The sequence below is a fragment of the Conger conger genome, chromosome 12, assembly GCF_963514075.1.
Source record: "Conger conger chromosome 12, fConCon1.1, whole genome shotgun sequence".
Classification (NCBI taxonomy): Eukaryota; Metazoa; Chordata; class Actinopteri; order Anguilliformes; family Congridae; genus Conger; species Conger conger.
The window spans coordinates 9,968,783-9,991,187 of NC_083771.1; the positions used below are offsets into that span (position 1 = coordinate 9,968,783).

The window sequence follows — 22,405 nt, forward strand, 5'->3', positions numbered from 1 at the left end:
TTTTAACAAGGATTTAAAAACATCTATGTTTTGGGCAGATTTAATATGTGGCGGTAGGCTGTTCCACAACTTAGGGCCAGCTACCTCAAAGGCCCGGTCACCCCTCCTAGCTCTCCTCGACATAGGGACATCTAAAAGTTGCTGATTGCATGATCTAAGTGATCTAGCTGGGGTATACATATTGACGAGTTCAGACAAGTACGTAGGTGCTAGACCATTCATTGCCTTAAAAACAAATAATACAATTTTAAAATTTATTCTGTAACGGACAGGAAGCCAACGTAGGGATGACAGTGCTGGTGTAATATGTTCCTGTTTCTTTTTGCCAGTCAGAAGGCGGGCAGCAGCGTTCTGCACTAGCTGCAGACGGCAGAGAGAGGACTGGTCTAAGCCTATATACAGAGAATTGCAGTAGTCCAGCCGAGATGTTATAAAAGCATGGACCACTCTTTCCAAATCTTTTTGAGAAAGATAGGCCTTGACCTTGGCTATTTGTCTTAGCTGAAAAAAGGCAGCTTTGACAACAGCACTAATTTGCTTCTCAAGTTTAAAGGCACTGTCAAAGGTGAAACCAAGGCTTTTCGCAGCAGGAACATTTTTGGGGGCCAGGGGGCCCAAAGCACCAACAATGTCCTCCAATTGAGCTGGATGTCCAAACATAATGACCTCTGTCTTATTTTCATTTAAATGCAGGAAGTTAGCATCCATCCAGTTTTTTAAGTCTTTAAGGCATGCAAGTAAAGGCTGCAGTGATTTCTTGCATTGAGATTTTATGGGTAAGTAAATCTGTACAAAGGCAAAGGCAGATAGCGTGAGCCTTTTTACGAAGCACCGTAAAAAAAAAAGCCATTCGTTTGTTAACAATAACATTATTTGATGCCAATTCATGTGCCCTTCTTGTAGAGTGTTACCAGCATGGCTTCTGCCCTTTCCTGGTAGTGTCCTCACCCCCTGCCTCTGGGGACCGTCTCGCACGACTCCCTAACGCACGCCGCTCCGTGAGCGTTTTGCAGAACCCCGAGTTTGACGTCGTCCTCTCCGGGAGGACGCGCGTGCGGCTGTTTGTGGGGCTTGTTGCCATGGCAGCGGAGCCAGTGACCGGTGCGCGGTGTATGGCGGTGAAAGGCTGGCACCTCTGACTCTGACTGTGTTTATAAACAATGCGCCGCACGATGGTGTCCTGTTGCCATGGTTGCGCAAGCAGAGCGGAGAGGGTGAGAGGGTGTGGCGGAGTTTTGGGGCTGTTCCTCTGTCCCCACCTGAATGGGTCTGCAGTCAGTCCTCTACCCATAACCCCCTCCCCCAGTGCCCACCAGCAGAAGTGTGAGTGTGTCTGTGTGCGTGTGTGTGAGTGAGTGAGTGAGTGAGTGCGTGTGTGTGTGTGAGTGAGTGAGTGCGTGTGTTTGTGTGAGTGAGTGCGTGTGCATGCGTGTGTGCGTGTGTGTGTGTGTGTGAACGTGTGTGTGTGTGAGTGTGTGCGTGTGTGTATGTGTGTGTGTGTGTGTGTGAGTGTGTATAGTATATGCATGTGCGTGCGTATGCGAGTGTGTGTGTGCGTGTGTTCACATAAAAGCAACATGTTTGGGGTCCCCTGCCTCCATCTTGGGTGCTAGTCTGACCTGTTTGTTCACAGGCTCCTAACAAGGCACTCTCATGACTTGGACCTGCTCCAGAAGCAGCTGATATGCCAATGGGCTCAGAAGTGGATTGTTTTGCAAATGCTAATGATGTTTTTGAGAACAGCGGTGTTTAATAGCCCTGATGTGCCATGCTGTCAATCTGACTCAATGGGCTGGCCGGTGCATTTTCTGTTTATTAGGCTGACCGTGTTTCCTGGACAGTACGTGTGTCATTTAATCACGTTGTGTCAAATAAAATGTCCTGCGTTTGATAGTTTACTATGCCCACTTATGGCAGCTAGCTGACTTAGCTAGCCCTGCAGGCTATCGCTCAGTACGCTGTGTCCAAAACTGTTATTGATCAGTCAGAAGGTTGGCCTCATTTCAAAGTCGGTTGAAAGCAGTTTGGTTTCCACACTGTTTGTGTGAGGTCACTCTGTGTTTTGTCTGCCAAAGCTTGTCCAATTGGAGGTTCCTTTATTAGCACGCGGTTCCTTTGTGATTGTATACCTGCCTTGAATGGATTTACCACTAGCTGCAGAGACCAAATTAACGGAGAGCATAGGTGCTGTTTATTTCAACTCTGACCCCGTCTGACCCCGTCTGACCCCTGAGATCCTCATGACCTTGCTGGTTTCAGATGTTTCATTAGTAAGAATGGCATGAACATCCAACCCCCCAACCCGCCGCCCTTCCTTCACAATGAGACTCAAAGTCAGCAAAAGTGTGAAAAAAATATTACCCAAAACCTTTTCACCTATCCAAGGAGTGGCCAACCCTGCTTCTGGAAAGCTGCAGGGTGTTCTGGGATTTGTAGTCACTCTGCACTTAATTATTCAATTATTTAATCCCTTTATTTCACATCTGATTTGTTTTAGGCTGGAGAATGAAACCCTTTCGCATCACGATGGAATCCTGAGTGAATGACTCAGCACCATGTTGTGGTATTTTGTAGCCTTTTGTCTCGCGAGCCACCTTCAGGAAGGCCGTGTTAGCTTGTTGTATTTCTGGAATGCAGTTCTTCTGAGCTCCGAGTAAGGGCAGCCGCCGCAGTGCGATAAGAGGAACCTTAAGGTTAATAATACACAAGTCGACGGAAGCTCCGTCATCTGAGTGCATCTTTCCGTGACAGCCATGTGTCATCGACAACATTTACCGAAATTCCTCCGTGCCCCAAACCCCCGCTGCCGGAAAGTGGCGCCCCCCTTACCCCCCTCGCCCCCATCCGAAAAACTCTGCAGCCCTCGGAGCCAATGGGAGTGCCACCTGCTCCGCGGGTGGGAATGTCGTTTTCCGCCCCCGGCGAGACCGACCCGGCTGGAAGGAGAGGAAGTCTGGGGCTCTCGGGCCCGACGTGCCGCATTGTTCAAAACATCCGCCACAGGAAGTGCCGAGACGGGCAGGAAGTAGGCGCGTCCTGCGTGGCGTGCGATAATAACGGGAGGAGGAACTCGTAGGTGGGGTTAGAGCACAACACTGAAACATAACAACAAGAGAACACAAAGCAGAGGTTCAATATTCCAGTGCTGCAAGGCTCCAAATCCTCTGTGTTGGGGGGGATACAGTTCCCCAGAATGGCCGCTGTCCTTAAGGGCCAGTTCACAGTGTGTGGTTGTGTTTGTGGAGTGTGGAGGGTGTTTGTTTGGGGATTGGGGGGGGGTTACCTGTAATGAGCTCAGCCTGTAATGCCCTCATTTCATTGGCAATACAGAATGACAGAATGGGGTCCCATGAACAGTCTGCCCTAAGAAACCATTAAGTGTGAGAGCTCTCTCTGTTTATCGCTCTTTCATTAAAAACCCTTATTTCATGAGAAAAGAATCCCTGGAACTGTGTTATTGAACTCTGGTTTCCTCCCACAGTCCATAGACATGCAGGTTATGTTAATTGGAGAGTCTAAATTGCCCTTTGGTATTCTCCTGCCGTTGCCCTTGACCTGGCCTCAGAACTGGAGTTGGACCCCGGGCGGCCTACTGCGGCTGCCCAATGCTCCTAAGTATAACTACGATGGGTTAAATGCCGAGGACGCATTTCATTGCCTAAGAGGGCAATGACAATAAACTGAATCTAATCTAATCTAATCTAATCTAATTAAGTCTGTCGCCATTCTGCTCAAAGTACAGCGCCCGTTGGCCAACAGGCGTTCAGTGGAGATTCATACCTGTGTCAGGGTTCAGTACCAGACCATGGCGACACTGTGACAGTTTCAAAACCCAACATTTACCACTGCTACTGGGCACGCTCTGGAGCGCAACACACAGTGCTGCGTTCACTGCCGCTGTTCACAGTCATAGTTCAGCACTTACATGTAAATGGAGTTTGAATTCACTTAGTTCTGTTTGGATTTGTGGTTCTCAACAGGAGAAAGCTGTCAGGGGGGCCTCGAGATGATGGGAAATTACTGAAAGCTTCAGTCACAAAACATCAACCCACAATCAATTACTCAGCTAAATGAATAACACAAAGCAAGCAATTAATAGTATATTAGATATAGTAACCTTCTTACTTTCTGCAGATGTCAAACTGTCTGCTATTATGAGGCTATGCCTGCTTTTATGAGGCAAGATTTTATAAGGTTGCCTAACTGCATTGGAGTGTGTGCAGATGGAGTTCATGGTACAACAGGCAGGTTATTTGTCTCTGATTTGGGGGGGATTAAGGGGGTAAGGTAGGGGCCTTGGGGTAAAAAGGTTGAGAACCACTGGCTCATATCAGATCTGAAATAGGCCCACCGAGAATCGCTTAGTCATAAGCTTCCACACTCTCGCATGAATGAACCGGCTTGTCAAGAGACGGCCGTTAATGATCATCTCAGAAAAGAATTGGTGATTCCGAGGAATTTTCATTTAAAGTAGTTACCGTAACAGGCAGTCGAAATTAGCACAGGGGCCGTGGGGGGGGGGGGGCTAACCGGAACGAGTTTCTTAAAATAATGCCGAGTGTTCTGGGTAAGTTGATTGTGGCTTGGCGGGCGGGGAGTGGGGAGGGAGCAGTCGTCGTTTCCCGGCAGGGGGCATTGTTAATGTGAACCCCCCCCCCCCACGCTTTAGCCATCGCCCCGCTGAATATGAGGAAACACCGGAAGGTTCACACGCTCTGAGCCGTGGGGGGGGGGGCGTATCGTTCCATCTGATGAAGAGCCCAAACAAAATGGCGAGCATATGTGCATTGACCACAGGTACCAGCCCGGATCCAGCAGGCACAACAGCTGCTCTCTGTCTCTCTGAATGTCAGCTGACTTTGACCCTGAGCTTGGCTCTCTCTCTCGTGAGTGCAGGGGGGGGACGGGGGCGGTGGTCAGCTTGGGAGGGGGTCTTTGGGAATACGGCTTTTTGGACACCCCTAGGGTTTAGCACTCGCTGCAGACTTTGGCAGTGGGGGTGTTGTTCTATTTCACTGGTGCATGTGAGCCCGAACCCCCCCCCCCCCCCCCCCCCCTCTGTGAGATTAAATTTAGCTGTGGCTCTGTTGCTGGGGGGCTCACCCCCCACCCCACTCTAACCCTAACCCTAACCCACAAATCCATGGGACAGATTAGGGCATGAAACAACAATAAGAAAAGAAAAAGGACACAAAATGATAATGCAGCAAGTTGGATACTTTACATATACAAAGTACAAGATACAAAATTGAATTCAGTATTTACAGTGTCAGTAACTGTACATTTTACATCCCAAACATTTCTACAGCTTGATATTTAGGCCTCTAATATACTGTCTGCACCAATCTGTCAGATTGTATGTCTGTCTGTCGGTCTATCGATCAAAATGGTTAGATAATAATATAAGAACTATAAGTATGGTTGGACCAGAGACAGATAAGTGACTTCACCCAGATTTACATGTGTAAGTGTATGAAAGGCAGACGGACAGCATAGGGGGTATTTCACCACATAGGGAGAAGCTTGAGAGTTCATGTTGTGTCATTTCCAGCTTAAACTAAAGCTGCAGTGGAATGTGTTGCAGAGTGAAAATGGCGATTTCCTCCGGACCCTGGGAGCTCAGGTCTGAGACCCAGAGCTGTGCTGGAGACGGGCGTTAAAACGCCCGGCTCCTGACCGCTGGCTGAGCTGCTCTCTGGACCGTGTTGTCTCCTATGGCGAGTCTTCACCAGGCGCGATAGTGTAAAGGGCATGGTCATTGGCGGCTCGTTGTATTACGTGATCATTATCGACTCAGTGAGCACTTTATTAGGTATTTATTAGACTTATTTCTTAGACTTATTGGTATTCTGCTGCTGTAGCCTATCCACTCATAGGTTTGATGTGTCGTGTGTTCAGAGATGCTCTTCTGCATACCACTGTTGTAATGTGTGGTTATTTGTGTTTCTGTCACCTTCCTGTCAGCTTGTCAGCTTTGACCAGTCTGGCCCTTCTCCTCTGACCTCTCTCATTAACAAGGCATTTTTGCCCACAGAACTTCTGCTCACTGGATGTTGGTCTGAACAGCTGAACCTCTTGACCACATCTGCGTGCTTTTATGCATTTAGTTGCTGCCACATGATTTGCTGATTAAATGTTTGCATTAACAAGCTGGTGTACAGGCCTACCTAATAAAGTGCTCAGCGAGTGTAATACACTGCTGCTGAGTGAGTGTTTGAGTGCAGGGCAGTTCAATTGGCACAGTTACAGTATATGAACGTACATTGTGGCTGCTCGGTGACTTCGGGTTTCGGGTAAAGCACCATGCTGTGCCAGTGCTGGTAGCCACATTGAGTGACAGCCAGAGTTTGTATTTTTCTTCTTCTTTAATCCTTTTGGCCCCCTTTGGAGCATAGGGCGTCCACCATGGATCTCCACCTCCCTCTCTTCTGCGCAGTGGTCTTTGCTCAGCGAGGGTATGGGAAGATCCAAACTGTTAGGGGTGCACCTTTCATCACTCTCGAGAAACCCCCACCGGTCGATTAAGTGCCTGCCAAAGCCCCATATCAAATCACACGTTTCATTTAGTGTGTATAGTACAGCATAGCGTCTTTCAACCGACATTTGTATCTATACACTGTATGCCTAAAACAGGTGACACAGGCTCATGAAAGGGCTCTGTGTGAGTTTGGCTGTGTGCTGCGGTATGAGCAGAAGCAGGCTGGGGACACAACGTTTTGGCGGAGAACCATGAAGGTCTTCACTCTCCAAAGCGGGCAGTGGGGTTTGCGCATGAGTGTGGCTATGTAGCGTGTTAGATTTTAGGCCCGGGGATTGTGCTGTAGCTGCTTTGTTGTGGTGCAGTGGTGCTGGACAGGAGCGTTCGAGTCAGGGCTCCCACTCTGAGGCTCAGGGGAAAGGAAGGGGGAAGTCCATGGAAGGTTTCCGATTCCGTGACTCTGAAAAGCCGTCAGGCTGTACATGGTCAGGGGCCCACGTCTCGGGCCTCTGGGCCTGTCATCTCTCTACACAATGGGCTATTATTTAATCTGTTACACACACACACACACACACACTCACACGCACACACACAGACACACAGGAACCCCCACCTCCTCCAGGAAGCACACAGACCCATAGATAAAATGCCAACCATTACACTGACCCCCCCCTCCTGCACCACCTCTGCCTCCTCTGTGTCCCCTCAGCCAATCAGGGAGCAGGGCCGCAGGAAGTGACACACGACACCCGTCCTGCCAGCCCAAGGTTTAAACCCAGGGCACGACCAGGGGCTCTGAGCAGCAGTGTGTCTCTCTCACACACACACACACACACGCGCACACACAATCGGTAATCCTCCCAGTGTGTGTTCCCTCGAGGATTCGGCGGGCCGGCTCTGGGACTGTATTGTGTGTTGTTTTGGGTCTGCCCCCCCCCCCCCTCCTCCCGGCCGGCTGGGCTGTATGATGCAGACCGTGTTCCTGTTCCTCTCCCCTCAGCTCAGCGGAGGCTCTGAGTGCAGCTGTGACCTGGGACCAGACGGCGGCAAGAAGAAGAAGCCCAAGAACCTGTGAGTCTCTCCTGCGTGCTGCGTGTCCGTCCTGGGGGGCTGCCGGGGCGATGGGGGGCGGCCGGGGGCTGCTTACACTTTTATCTGTCTTTCTGCGTTGGAGGTTTTTTAGCACACTTTCAGACGGAGGCACGGTTTTGTCCTTCAAGGCTCAAATTTCCCAAATGTACCCCTGAGTATTACTGCCAAAGTATTACCCCAGGAATGTTCTCTTTGGGTTCAAATGAGTACATTTTCCAAGAAAATATAATTATATGTTATATATTAATTATATATTGCTGGCTAGGGGTAATATTTTATGCCGCTTTAGGGTACTGCCTTAGCGACAAGCATTTGTACCTTCTTTGGCACTTTTCGTAGCTTTATTTCTGAGAGGGTGTGTTTGGTTTCGTGTTGGAGCCATGTTAGCGCTTTTTTTCTGTGGGGACTCTCAGCAATTTTTGTATTTTTGCTCCTTAAATGACCAGTGTTCCATCTCATTTCAGCGACTGCCATTTTAAACCTGTGGCTCATAATGAGGCGAGCACGGGAGAGAATGGAGACCTGAGGGCTTTTGTTTGAGGTGAAAAGCGTAGGTCAGATGTAACCCTTGAGCGTAGTCTTGCGTTTCCAGGTTTGGTGTGCGCTCCGTGTGCTCGTAGCCGGGTTTCCCACGCTCCTTCATCGTCCTCAAAGGTCCTCGGATTTTGAGAAATAAGAGAAAAATAATACGGTTAATTTGAAAGTTATTGAAAGATTCCACATTTTGATGGAGGTACTTTATTGTGCTTGATTTTTCCTATTTTGGGATCTTGAGAAAAGTCTTGAAGAGCTGTGTATCCGTGTTTAATATAACATGGTCGCATTCCTTTGAAATCTCATCCTGGATCACAGGGCACATTCTGCGTAGACTGGCTTCGGTTTGGATTGGGTCTGAGTTGAGTTAACCCTGCTACAACTTTCAACAAATATATACAAATAAGCTTTATCGATGGTCTGGATTACAGTGCTTGATGCAGCCTCCTGTACCTGTTAATGGGCCCTGCAGTCAGGCCTTGAAAAGACTGGAAAATGCTGTGATTGGTGTGATGGGTAGGTGTGAGACGCCTGTTTTATGTGAGAGAGTAGGGCTGGTGCAGCTTGCACTGTCTGTGGTGCTGACAGAGCACTCACAGACACACCATGACATCACCAGCCAGCCCCAGGTGCTGATGTGCATCATTTTGGTGAAACTGTAAGTGAGCAGCTGTGTGTGGGCGCCTGTGTGTGTGTGTGTAGGTCTGTGTGTGTGTGTGTGTGTGTGTGTGTGCCTGTGTGTGTAGGTCTGTGTGTGTGTTGGTGTAGGTAGGTCTGTGTGTAGGTGTGTGTGGAGCTGTGTTACTCAGTCATTTTTTACCTCTGCCTCAGATCATAAATCACATGACTTGTATAGAGCTTGATTGGGTCATAACTATTTATAACACATTTGATTGACCCACAGTCACGCACTCTCTTTCTCTCTCTCTCTCTCTCTCTCTCTCTCTCTCTCTCGCACACACACACACACACACACAAGCACATACTGTTACTGTACACACACACAGGAAAACTCTCTTTCTCTCTCACACGCACACACACACACACACACTCAGCGTCTGTGCGGTAGCCTCAGAATGTGGCGACTCATCGGAGGGGCGGTTTGGTATGACAGGAATTTGACACTGTGGGAGAAACCCCCCGCGCTTCCTGAGTGTTAATGATCGAACAAGGGGGAGACATAACCTAATCTGAAACTGTACTTACCGCACCCTAATCTCCTATTAACACACGGAGCGACAGACCCACAAGCGCGGGAGTCTGTGGGCTAGAGCCCAGCTGCTGAGTTAATGAGACACACAGGAAGTACGGCTCGTAGGGTCAAAGGTCTGCCCACCGGCAGGCACCTACTGTAATGTGATAGCACAGAGACGGGTGGGGCGTAGGGGGTCTTTGCGGGGGTCTTTCTCTACACTTTAAACATAGAGTATGGTGACAAACAGGAAGAGATTGAGGAAGAAGAATTTAACAAGGGACAGTGAAATTGTATTTGTCAGAGCGTACAGAGGCAGGGTGTTTTTTGGTACGCATAAGTATTGTACTAATCACACAAATATTTCAAAAAACATCAGAGAACACATCAATGTACATTATAATAATAAACTAGCAGTCGTCCAGTTATATTAGTTATTACAGTATGCATTACATTACATTACATGCATACATGAACAATGATTTGGTAGATTTTCCCGAGGGACAAACTATAATCTCAGGAACATCAGTGTTACTGAATTTGAAGATATCACATCAACAAGAAGCCAGAGAGACAGGGGGTCAGGGGGGCCGTGGTGTGGACTGAACATGAATTCTAAAATGCTCTCTATTAGAACCAAGGTACCAAGTCAAGATCTTAGAATTACTTATAAGGTATTAGCTAACATTTTTGACAAAAATGAGTTGGTGTCATAAACATGTTGTTTACACGAAAAAACTGTTTAAAAGTATAGAAAATGTAAAATGTAAAAGGTTGTATCTGCTTGGAGCCCATTCACTTTGGTATTTTTGAAGCTTGATATCTGAGAACCACTCAGAAAGACGCCTTATAATTTCAAAGTAAGACTATGTTGATTTTAGAGTGTCTTAACAGATTTTTAGGTGCGAGAGAGGTGAGTTTGGCTCAGAGGTTACGGATGTGTCCAGACTGTTACGTGTGTCCAGACTGTTGGGCTACCTGGGGTAGAATGTCAGCCGTCACCCTGCTGGCCTCCACTTCCTGGTACAGGAAGTCTCCAACCTGAGCCAGATTAAAGAGAGGAGTGTTCACATGTCTTCTGTCCTGCTGGGACAACACTGAATTTTGTTGCTGTGAGAAGAACAGGAAATTGAGAGATAGGGGAGGGCGGGGGGATTAAGTCGTGACCTTCAGGTCATGTGGGAGATTTACTCTCAGGGTTTACACCCCCCATCCCCCCAATGTCTGGGAAGAGCACAGCTGCCGTTCCTCTCACTCACCACCTGTGCTGGAGCTCCAGGTGGGTCGACAGCCAGTGATGATGAATGACAGGCCCAGGCCTCTTGGCCCCGCCCACGGAACCCAGCCAGCAGGAAGTGGGCTGCCCCCCCCCCCCCCCCCCCCCCCCCCCAGGCTGGAGGATATCCTCTCTTTAGACCAGCTGCAGGAACTGGCCCACCTGTTGCTGTGATCTCAACGCCCAAGCAGCTACCTTTACGCTAACTCACTCACACACACACACACTCACACGTCTCATACACACTCTCACACTCTCACACACACACACACGTGCCACACACCTCACACACACACACACACACACACACACACATGTCCTATACACACACGCACACGTCTCACTCACCTCACACAGTCAAACATTGCATACACATACACACATACACACACACACACACACACACACATATCTCACACACACACACACACACTCACAGACATCTCACACACCTCACATTCAGAACAGAGTGCAGGCTCTGCCGTGTCCATTTCTGTTATTCATAAATACGCATTAATACTTGAGTGGCACCAATCCTCGTCTGCCTATACTGATACAAAGTTGTTACTTCCACTATTCGTGCAATGACAATACTGCAGCTAATGCAAATATTACCGCTGCTACTGATATTAGTGCTAATGCAAATATTACTCTACTTCCACTATCAGTATTCATGTAAATACTACTACTACTGCTAATGCTACTAAAGCTAATTCTTCTACTTCTACAAGTATGACTACTGATATTGCTGATACAAATTCCACTACTGTTCCTTTTTTTGCTTTTCTGCGGATTTGACACATAAAAGTGTGTGTTTTTAATAGTTTATTTAAGATTTATAGCATGTATAACAACAGCAGAAGTAGGAAAATATTACATTGACTCCATATCTTGGAGCTGCAGTGGTCATAACAGCACTAGTGACAGTCCCGCAGTGTGTAGGAGTGTGTGCGTGCCTACACACTGTGTGTGAACAGGCCTGTCCACTACCAGAGATACCGTACCTCTGGAACACGCTCCAGAATGGAGGGCTGTGATTGGTGCAGCCTAGAGCCCGCCCCCTTGCCCTCCTCCCCTGCGGTATATAAGAGCGCTGCGGTTCAGCAGCGGGGTCTAGAGTAATGCGATCCTCCAGCACCCTTCCCAGAGCGCTTCGCTCCAGCACCCGCACACAGATGTTCCACGCCATGGTGGACTTCTCAGAGAAACACCTGGAGAGGTAAAGCCGCTGCTTCTTTCACGGTTTTGGGGGAGACCTGACAGACCTGAGACCTGACCTGAGTTTTGGGGGAGACCTGACGGATTGTCGTATTTCGGGGGTGGTTAGTGATAATGTCGGGGTCAAAACTCAACACGCAGCAGCTACTGCGGACCAAGAAGTGACCTTTGCCTCGAACTCGATATCTGAGCGGGTGATATCTTAGCGGGTGATATTGGACACAGGGGATATGTCAGCATGTATTTATGGTCTGTTAAAGAGCCTCTGGCTTACTGAATTCTGGGAGCTGGGAGCTGCAGATTATATTTAGCTGGAGCGCCTGGTGTGCAGTTGTGTTCACAGCATGGCATGGGAAAATGATACGGGTGTGTGTGTCAGTGTGTCTGTGTCTGTGTGTGTGTGTCTGTGTGTCTGTGTGTGTGTTTGAGTATGTCTGTGGCTAGCCGCGTCTGTGTGTTCTCAGATGGTATTATGATTGTTAATATTGTTGCTGTTGTTGTTTATTTGCACCATTAGCGAGGGCTGCTTGTGTTTGTGCAGGAATGCCGTGTGGGGGCACAGTTCAGCAGTAATGCCGGTTCTGCACCTGCCTCAGTGGGACGATGGCAGTAGGGATTTGACCCTAGGATGTTCTGGTTGCCGTGGCTGCAGAAGGGTAGTTCTGATAGGCTCCGAACATTACTGGACTTTCAGGGTACATTTGAGAGATTTGATCCTTGGAGAACGTGTTTGTACCTCCACTGTCACTTTATTTCTGAGAGTGTGTGGTAACAGCTGGCATTGGGGGTGGGGGGTGGGGGGTGGGGGGTCAGGGGGGGGGTCATGTGGATCAGTGCAGGGATATCCTAGGATGGAACAGTCCTCCAGCAGCACCAACCCCACCCCCATGGATAAATGACTGGGGGGGTAGGTGAAAACAGAGGAAGACCCCCTGCCTCCCCCCTCCATATGGCTCTGAGAAGCTTTCTAGGGGGCTGGCTTACACAGCTGTCTCAGGGGGTCACTACCCTGACATCCACCCTCTCATAATCTCCTATCCGGCCTCTGCAGGGTTGTTTGTGCAGCCTGTAGCGTAGTGGTTAAGGTACATGACTGGCAACCCAGACGGTTGCCGGTTCAAGTCCCAGCGTGGCCACTATAAGATGCACACAGCCATTGGGCGCTTGTACAAGGCCCTTAACCCTGCGTTGCTCCAGGGGAGGATTGTCCCCTGCTTAGTCTAATCAACTGCGAGTCACTTTGGATAAAAGCGTTATCCTAATAACTGTTTGGACTCCTGTCTGGCTGTCCCAGGTGGAGCTGGCACTTCCTGTGTCTCTGTCCTCTGTAGTGTGACCACCTGTTTTTGCTGGGAGCAGGCAGGGGTGATTTAGGACTGCGAGTGACAGCACACAGCCACCAGGTGGCAGTCTATGCGCAGAGCTGACACACCGAAAGGCACGAGTGCCTTCTCATGACCGACTGACGCACAATGGTCATTTCACCACCTGTGGACTTATAAACTGGACCACAGTTTAACTATCTCTGTTAGAGTTAGTTTAAAGCTGGGTTCATTTAAAGTTTCTTGAGCTCTTTTATATAGAATTCCCTGGGAGTGTGTGTGTGTGTGTGTGTGGAGATGGTTAGACTTGCAGGTTTCTTGTGTCCATGTGTATTCAGGATATGCAACAAAATCCTAGTACATCCTCCTAGTGCTACTGCACTTACTAACCTATTGAATCCACTTGTGTGCTTTGTTTTATTTGATATGGAGAAGACCATCTGCTAAGTTAATATAATGTAACGTAATGTGTTTGGCCAGCAGCGAACACATCTCTCCATGGTTCTGTACTGTACTACACTCTCCTGTCCAGGAGGTGGCACTGTGGAGTTAAAATTCAGCCATACTGTGCGGTTGCTTTCATTCAGTTTGTCCACTTCTATTGAAAGCAGGCTCCAGTGAGAAATTGTTTGATTAGGCTTGCAAATATTTTCCAGGGCTGATGAAATGACATTGTCAGTGCCTCTCCATGTGAGCTACCCTGCCATCAATCAGCCAGGTCACCTGGCCCCAGCCTAAAAATAAACCACTGAAACGCTCCGCTTTTCCATCTTCTGAAATGAGTTTTTATCTGATCCGTTTTTATGCATGCAGAGACTTTCGAGTATCGTTAAAGAAAAAATTGTATTTTATTGAAATTGTTTGAACAGGAGGCTTTTGGCCATACCTTCCTCTGAGAACCCACCCCCTCCCACACACACACACACACTCTCCCGCATGCTTTAGTTCCTTCAGCTTTTGCAATCATCCAACCTCAGCTGATGCATCGCCGGCTAAAAACTATCCCGTCATCATCATACCTGTGATGAACAGGCACAAAATGCCACCCACACCAAAGCATTTAAGATCAGGTGTGAAGTGTGTCATATTCCTAAAATGTTAAATATGAGGGCGGGGGGGGGGGTGGGCAGTACCATGAGGTGTTTGGGGGGTTTGGGGGTAGTGTGTGTCTCACCACTCAATGTGGTTTCCCCCCCCAGAAACCTTGAAATACAGCTGTTAATGTTCCCCATTCTTCACTCATTCAACTAACCCCCCCTAACCCACCCCCACTCTCCTTCCTATGCCCCCCTCCCACCATATACACACACACATGCGCATACACGCACATACACACACAAACCCTACCACACACACACACATGCACATGCACACGCACACGCACCCCACCACACATACACACACACACGCACACACATACACACACACACACACACTCACATACACACGCACCCTACCACACACACACACACACACGCACACACATACACACACACACACTCACATACACACGCACCCTACCACACACACACACACGCACGCACTCACATACACACATGCACATGCACACACACACACACATGTACATGCACACGCACCCTACCACACATACACACACACATGCACACACATACACACACACACACACACACACACATACACACTCACATACACACACACACTCACATACACACACAAACCCTACCACACACACACACATGTACACACATACACACACACACACAAATACACATGCACCCTACCACACACACACACACACACACACGCACTCACATACACACATGCACATGCACACACGCACGCATACCCTCCCATGTACTCACGTGCTGACGCACACGCGCGCACACACGTAGACACACGCACACACCTTCTTTCATCTCTTCAAGAATGAAACTACTCACCTCCTTGTTGCCTTGACAACGCGTGTGTGAGTCATAAATAGTTGTCCTTATCATGTTTCCTGTCTGGGCATGTTCACACTTTCCTTCACTTCAGCCTCTTTCTCTTTCTCCTTTTCTCTCTCTCCCCTGCTTCCTCTCTCTTCACCCCCAGCTCTGTCTCTCAGAGAGAGCCTGCGCACTCACACACACACACACACACACACACACACACACACACACACACATGAGCCAGGCCTGTTTCATCTGCACAACGGACCTTTGCATCCACCTGTCCCAAAGCACAGTACCACTGTAATATGATTGAATCCAAAAATAGTAGCAATAATAACAATTACTCTCTCCCCTCTCTCCCTCCAGGGCCAAAGACATGAAGAACCGCTTGGCGTTCCTCAGGAGGAAGAATGAGTCTCCCGGAAGTTCTCCGGCAGGCAGGCTGGACAAAGCCATGAAATCCGTCAAGTGAGTACCCCCACCTCCCCACCTCCTGCCTCCCCCCACCTCCTGTACCCCCCCCACCTCCTCCTGCCTCCCCCAGCCCCCTCTCTTCCTGAGTATCGCCCCGGCCCCACCAGCCTGCCCCCCCCTCTGTGCCTCCCCCCCCCCGCCCCCACCCTGTAACACACAGGGCCACCTGCAGCAGGACTGCAAGCTGAGGCAGAGAGATGGGCCGGTTTAGAAATGGGATTCTTCTGCAGCAGAGGATGTGATAGAAGCGGGATTATTATGAATAATGTTATTATTATTATCATCCCATGCACGCAACCTTTCTGTCAAAACATGTTGGTTGGATGCAGCCATTTAAAATCAGACCCCTAGTCACATGGAAGTAGTGTGCAATCCGCACGTCCAACACGCCGCTTGTAAGTGAAGCTCAGGCTACGGTGATATGCTAGTTAAACTATTCCTAGATTATTAATTATTCACCCATATGAGTTTTGTCATTATTTAGTAATCCGTCACACGGTTAGGTTTGTTTGAGAGTGAGAATCATGAGGCTTATCTGGATGGTATCTGCTCACATCTGTCCTGTTCAGCTCAAATCAACGCGTGGTCTCTGTTCTCAGAGACAGAAGCATAGTGTGTCTGTAAACTCTCTCTAAGCCTGCCAGAGTAACCAACAGACCCCAGGAAGCATTCAGCCAGAGAGATATCTGAGCAGGGCGAAACAAACAATATCCACCCTTATGTGCTGTAAAAGGTTTGTAAAATGCATGTAGGAGGATTTACTTCATGAAACGTATAGAAAACACTCATTTGTATATGATTATGGCCCCTTTTATATATAGTGGCATTTTAGGCATATGAATTCCTTATGAACTCAATATAAAATTAAATTGCAAAGTCCCTCATAATCATGTTAAAATAGTGAATTCATGTAAGAATTACATATAGCAGTACTTTAATGCATCTGCGTTTTATATTTTCTGTACACTTCACATGCGTTTCTGCATGTTTTGCTACAAAATTTGTAGATGAGTTTAGTATATAAAAGGGGCCATAATCTTGTAAAAAATGTTCTATATGTGTCATGTAGTAAAACATAAATCATCGTATATGACTTTTACAAACCTTTTTCTTTTGGGCAGACAGACAGATGGAAAAGAGAGGAAGGTTTATGGTGTGAGAAGTGCTCAGTGGAGGTTCTGTGTGAGCGAAGGGGGCCGCATTCGCTCCCGAAACTGACTGAGCGCAGATCAGCAGTGCGCTCGCAAAACCAGCCCGGCCCGTTAGCCCCGCCCCCTGCCAGCCACAGTCCCGCCCCTCAGTCTCAGCCCCTATAAGAGAGAGCTGTCCAGCGCAGGCAGGCAGAGACACGCGCACACACCACAGCAGACGGAGCTAACGGAGCTAACCACAGAGTGCTAACACACACTTTCGGATGGGTCACACAATGAGGAACCTGGCAGAGATGGGCTTGCTAAAGAATCGCTCCGCTTTTATCTGCAGACCGGCCCCAGAGGAGGCGCTCAGATGGGGCGAGTCGCTGGATAAACTGCTGCTGCACAAATGTAAGTTCAGTTCCCCCGTTTTTATCCATTATTTTGCTTTCTGTGTCTTTTGCGTGCTTTTAGTTTCCTTTGCCTGTTAACGCGTGAGGACACAAGTATGTGATTAGAATGTTCTTCACTGAACGTTCTAATGCTTTCTGCTACTAGTTGTGATTGTTACATCAGCATCAGAATGCTCAGTTAAGAACATTCTATTGTTCGATCAGCAATAGAATGTTCAGTTAAGAACATTCTAATGCTAATCACTACTTGAAAGCAATGGAGTTCTTTGAAAGAAAAAAAAAATCCAAAGAACCTACTCTTGAAAGGGTCTTTGAGAGGAAATTTTCGTAGCTGTTAGCGCACCGCGGCTCTGTGTTTGCACTGGGAAACGTGCCTGTGTTGTGCTGCGCTGTGTACACATGCCTTTGTGGGCATCGGCTGCGTGGATAGCGGCTGTCTGTGTGCGCAGCTGAATGGAGCTGAATGGGTTGCCTGCTGTCGGCCGTTGCACCGCTAATCCCCTGGTGAATAGAGGCGCGCATTAGGGGAGAGAGGTTTAGGGGAGGGGGCGGTCAGATGGAGAGGGAGGGCAAGCGATTACTGCTGGCTGAGAACTGTCCGTGCTGTTCCGGCGTCTTCTGTTCCGGGACAGTTTATGACCTTGAGCGCCGGGGCAGCTGCCAGCACTCTGCGGTTCTGCTAAACAGTTTCTTGCACAGTACCTCCTTTTCAGCGTCCGCTACACACGCACACACACACTCACACACATGCGCGTGTGAGCCTTACGCAGACGGCTCCCTTATCAGTCGCACGTTTTGCAGGAACATAACGCGCCTGCAACTTCATTTCTTTCCTTTCCACAAGTAATTAAAAACTACGAATCCCAGAAGCCCCCTGAATTGCAGTCCCCACAGCCTAAGCCCCCTGATGCACAGAGCCCAATTAAATCTTCCACGGTTAAACCCTCGGAACAAAGGGCTGAATGTAATTAACGGTTGAGGTCGGGGCTGCAGCATTGCGGTGTCACGATGTCAGTGTCAATGTGTTAGTCTGTTAAGGAGAAGCGCGCGGTGGAAGTTGTAGCTGAATCACTAAAGTTTGCTTTCCACTAACGGTCCTCCTTTTCCTCCCCTCTGGCAGATGGCCTGGCAGCCTTCAGAGCGTTCCTACGCACGGAATTCAGCGAGGAGAACCTGGAATTCTGGCTGGCGTGCGAGGAGTACAAGAAGATCAAGTCCCAGTCTAAGATGGCCTCCAAAGCCAAGAAGATATTCGCAGAGTACATCGCCATCCAGTCCTGCAAAGAGGTGAGCGTCAAGAACACGAGCCCTTACTTTATACTGGTACAACTAGTGCTTTCTGAGTTACATACAAGTATTTATGTCTGAACAGTAAAAAACTTCAAATCAAAAATCAAGTCATCTGAAAAATACCTTTTTGGCATGCAAATAGATTATGATTATGGTCCTTTTCCGTTCATGCTGAAATTCCAAGAATAGGGAATCTAGCGTTTTACACTAGTCTGCTTTCCCAAACTTGAGACAGAAAGAGGAATGTGTGAGGAATTATGGACTGAGAGTAACCCCCTCCCCCCCGTTCCCCAGGTGAACCTGGACTCCTACACCAGAGAGCACACCAAGGACAACCTGCAGGACATCACGCGCTCCAGCTTCCAGCTGGCTCAGAAGCGCATCTACGGCCTGATGGAGAAGGACTCCTACCCCCGCTTCCTGCGCTCCGAGCTCTACATGGACTTAGTCAACCAGAAGAAGGCCAGCTCCACATCCTCGTCCTCCACGTCGTCGTAGAAACGCACCGCAGAGTCACAGACTCAGAGACTCAGAGACTCAAGAGACGAACTCGAAAAGCAGGGCCTCCTCAGGCCCGGGCCAGGCTCTCCGTCCACCATTTTGTCGTTTCCGTTAACCCATCCTGTCGACCGGTTTGGAACGGGAGTTTTGTAAGGTCGGCAGACGCACTGAAGAGAGGGGAACGTGGTGCTGTTTATATGGAGACGGTGGGAGGGCCCCGGCGTTTTGGGGCCCTGAGGACAGGGGCCAGGGGCCCCTGGAGCAGGAGCTGGAGTCCCCTGTTATTGTCAGTCATTAATATTATTATTATTGTTATTGTTCTTATTTAAGTTTTTTCCGGACGTACTGGAGAATGGAGGAGGTGTTGTTGCCCAACCCGAAAAGACACGAACAGTCCGGTACTGTTTTTGTTCAAATCCCCCCCCTCCCTCCTCCTCCATTGAGAGCTGTTCAAGCGCTGTTGGTAAAACAGAGACCCCGTTTCAATGACTCCCCACCCCCAACACAACCCCATGCCTGCCGCATCGTTACTTTGCTGCTTGCGGTGAACAAGGTCAAGCGGGGATGTTGGTGTGCCTGACGACCCTCAGCAGGAGCTGTTCGCCCCAGACGCACGCACGCCCGTATCCCAGCCTGCACTTCTGCCCCCGTCAGCCCTTCTCTGTCTCTGCCCTCCCAGAGAAGAGAGGTGTGCAGAGAGGAGGACCTGCCAAAAGACATTTGGACCGAACCTGCAGACGGTGCCAAACTGCGTACCCGGTTCTGGTTCCGTCTGGAGAAGAACCTCTGCTCCTCTCCGAAAGACCGGAATGTTCTGTAGAGCAGTTCATTGTAGCTACACCCGGACTGGGCCTGACAGTCACCTCAGGACATTGTAAAAAAAACCCGCTTCGAAGCATCCGCGTTCTTTTTTTTTTATACTTTTTTATTTTCTACATGCAAAATGTTGTGTTTTTTATTTTATTTCATTTTTTTTTTATTGTTGCTCTTGGTCAAAACCTGCACTCTTATCGTAGCAGGGCGAATCACAATTATGGGTGTTCGCCCTTTTCTTTTGAAAAGTGTGAGATTGCTTTACCTGTACTAAAGGTTTCCATGATATTTATTTTCACATTTCTGAAGGCTTCTCATTGGCTGAAAGCTCTTCTGTCCCCAGCCAACGCCCAATCAGGGCCGCCCTGACTTCAAGTGCAATATTATGACTTCCCCTTGCATAAGTTTCGGTTTTCTTTATTCGTTTGTTTTTGTACGTTTTCTTTTTTCGAGCTAGACAATGGATTGAGCTGTGTATTAACATTGTTTGTTAGTTTCCAATTCTGCTTGTGTGTCGGCTTAACCGCGAAAAAGAAAAGGTTTAAAAAGTTATCTAACATTATGACCCCGGCAGCTGGCAGTCGTGGGCTTGAGGTTGTAAATATAATTCTTAAGAAAACGATGGAAAATGAATAAAAAAGTTTTAAAAAGCAAACAGACGAGATTTCGTAATTGTAAGATAATTGTATGGCTGTAACTGTGTAAATACTGCGGGGCTGGAGCAGAGACGGGGAGGGTGGCACGGCTCGCCTGTTCTTGTGGGACGCATCGTTTTCACTTCACTGTTTACAATTCAGAGCATCTCCCCCGATAGTGAGAAAATAATAATATGGTGTCATTGCTACAGGTAAATAAAACAACCGACCGATAAATAATAACTGACTATGTGCCTTGTCTTTTCTTTGCTATGATTTGACAACCCAGTGCATTTAGCTTAAGTCCTAACACTTGACCACCATGCTTAATGAAGTGCTGTTTGAGAACTATAAACACAGTACCTGGTTTATATGAATTACTGACAAACACAGGTCACCAGGATTCAACTGAATTAGAGGCCTTCAGTCACTTTGGAGGCCTTGGGTCTGTAGGTATTAAACATGCAGAAACTTTCACCAGGTATGCTAACCAGTTCATGGATATTCAAATATGGCCCTCAAATCCAAATCCAGCCCTGGTTTTCATTTCTCCCAGGTAATACTGAACATTTAGTGTTACTCATAGGCTACTGTCTCCACACCTGACTCCCAGGCAAAGAGAGGGTGGACACACCTGACTCCCAGGCAAAGGGAGGGTGGACACACCTGACTCCCAGGCAAAGGGAGGGTGGAAAAGCAGCAGTTCCGTGATTTGAGTAAGGGGGTGCAGGTTGGTGTGGTGAAGGTGCAGGCTGAACGGCGACCCTTGGTGCAGGGCTGCATCACCGTGGTGCGCGGCACGTGTTCAGTCACAAACCGCAGTGCCGTCAAATCACCCACAATGCACCTCACCTGCCTGGGATTACTCAACAGAGTACAGATCCTTAATAGAGCCTCAGTGTGTATGTGTGTGTGTGCGCGCGCATGGGTGTTTGTGTTCTCTGAAATATAATGGGTCCATGTGTGTGTACCTATGATTTTTATAACACAGTGTCATCTCATGGGCGACTTAGTTGGGCAGGGAGGGGTTAACAGGCAGCTGCCCCATGGCATATTTGGGTTTCAGGGTACCCGTGTATCGGGGTATAAGGCTAGCACTATAGCTTACACCTTGTATGCTCCAAAGCATGGTGGGAAATGGTTTTTCTCCAGTCCCTGTTGCTATGGCAGCCGTATGACCTGGTGATTTGGACCTACCCCTGTTTTCAAAGCACAAGGCTTTCATTGAGAAGCATCAGAGTGCTTCAGCCTTACCCACTCTCAACCCACTTAGCCTTTTGTACAAAAAAAAAACTAAACAAATGTGCACATGTATGTACACACACAGGCACATGTACACACAATCGCACAGACTCACATGCACCTACAAATACACACACACCCACACATGAACGTACACATGTACATACACACAGGCACACGTGCACAAACAGATACTCACAGACTCACATCCTACAAATAATTGGGGGGTGTAGTTGAGGGGAGTTGGGAGTTGGGGAGGTGGAGTAGAGGGGGGTTGGGGGTGGAGTAGAGGGGAGTTGGGGGGTGGAGTAGAGGGGAGTTGGGGGGGTGGAGTAGAGGGGGGTTGGGGGGTGGAGTAGAGGGGGGTTGGGGGTGGAGTAGAGGGGAGTTGGGGGGGTGGAGTAGAGGGAGGTTGGGGGGTGGAGTAGAGGGGGGTTGGGGGGTGGAGTAGAGGGGGGTTGGGGGGTGGAGTAGAGGGGAGTTGGGGGGGTGGAGTAGAGGGGAGTTGGGGGGTGGAGTAGAGGGGAGTTGGGGGGGTGGAGTAGAGGGGTATTTGGGGGGGTGGAGTAGAGGGGCATTTGGGGGGGTGGAGTAGAGGGGAGTTGGGGGGTGGAGTAGAGGGGTATTTGGGGGGGTGGAGTAGAGGGGTATTTGGGGGGGGTGGGGTAGAGGCTGGATGGGGTTGGAAGGCTGTTGAAGCCCTAATCTCCTCGGCCAGCTGTCTCCTGCTGAAACCACCGCCAAAACGCCACCATTGTCCCGGACGCTCGTTTCACTGTCTCTGCTTCTCCCCTTTTATATGCTCTTCCTCCAGTCCTCCGCTTATTTCTAATCCCCCCCTCCCCCCTCGTCTCCCCCACATTCAGAGGTTTTCCTCTT

General features: G+C 48.8%; 1 protein-coding gene across 3 annotated transcripts in view; it reads left to right on the forward strand.

The window, feature by feature from the left end:
* Positions 1–20,527, forward strand: part of LOC133141713 (regulator of G-protein signaling 3-like) — a 117,712-nt gene extending 97,185 nt beyond the window's left edge. For 2 of the 3 annotated variants that reach the window (XM_061262366.1, XM_061262365.1), the window contains 5 exons: positions 7,479–7,549; positions 15,392–15,493; positions 16,982–17,043; positions 18,166–18,332; positions 18,630–20,527. In XM_061262366.1, the coding sequence (XP_061118350.1) occupies positions 7,479–7,549; positions 15,392–15,493; positions 16,982–17,043; positions 18,166–18,332; positions 18,630–18,833 (606 nt within the window). In that variant the 3' untranslated portion in view covers positions 18,834–20,527. Of the gene's footprint in view, positions 1–7,478; positions 7,550–10,993; positions 11,792–15,391; positions 15,494–16,981; positions 17,044–18,165; positions 18,333–18,629 lie in introns of those variants that run through there. The other variant, XM_061262367.1, reaches the window with a different exon arrangement.
* The last annotated feature ends 1,878 nt before the right edge of the window (positions 20,528–22,405 follow it).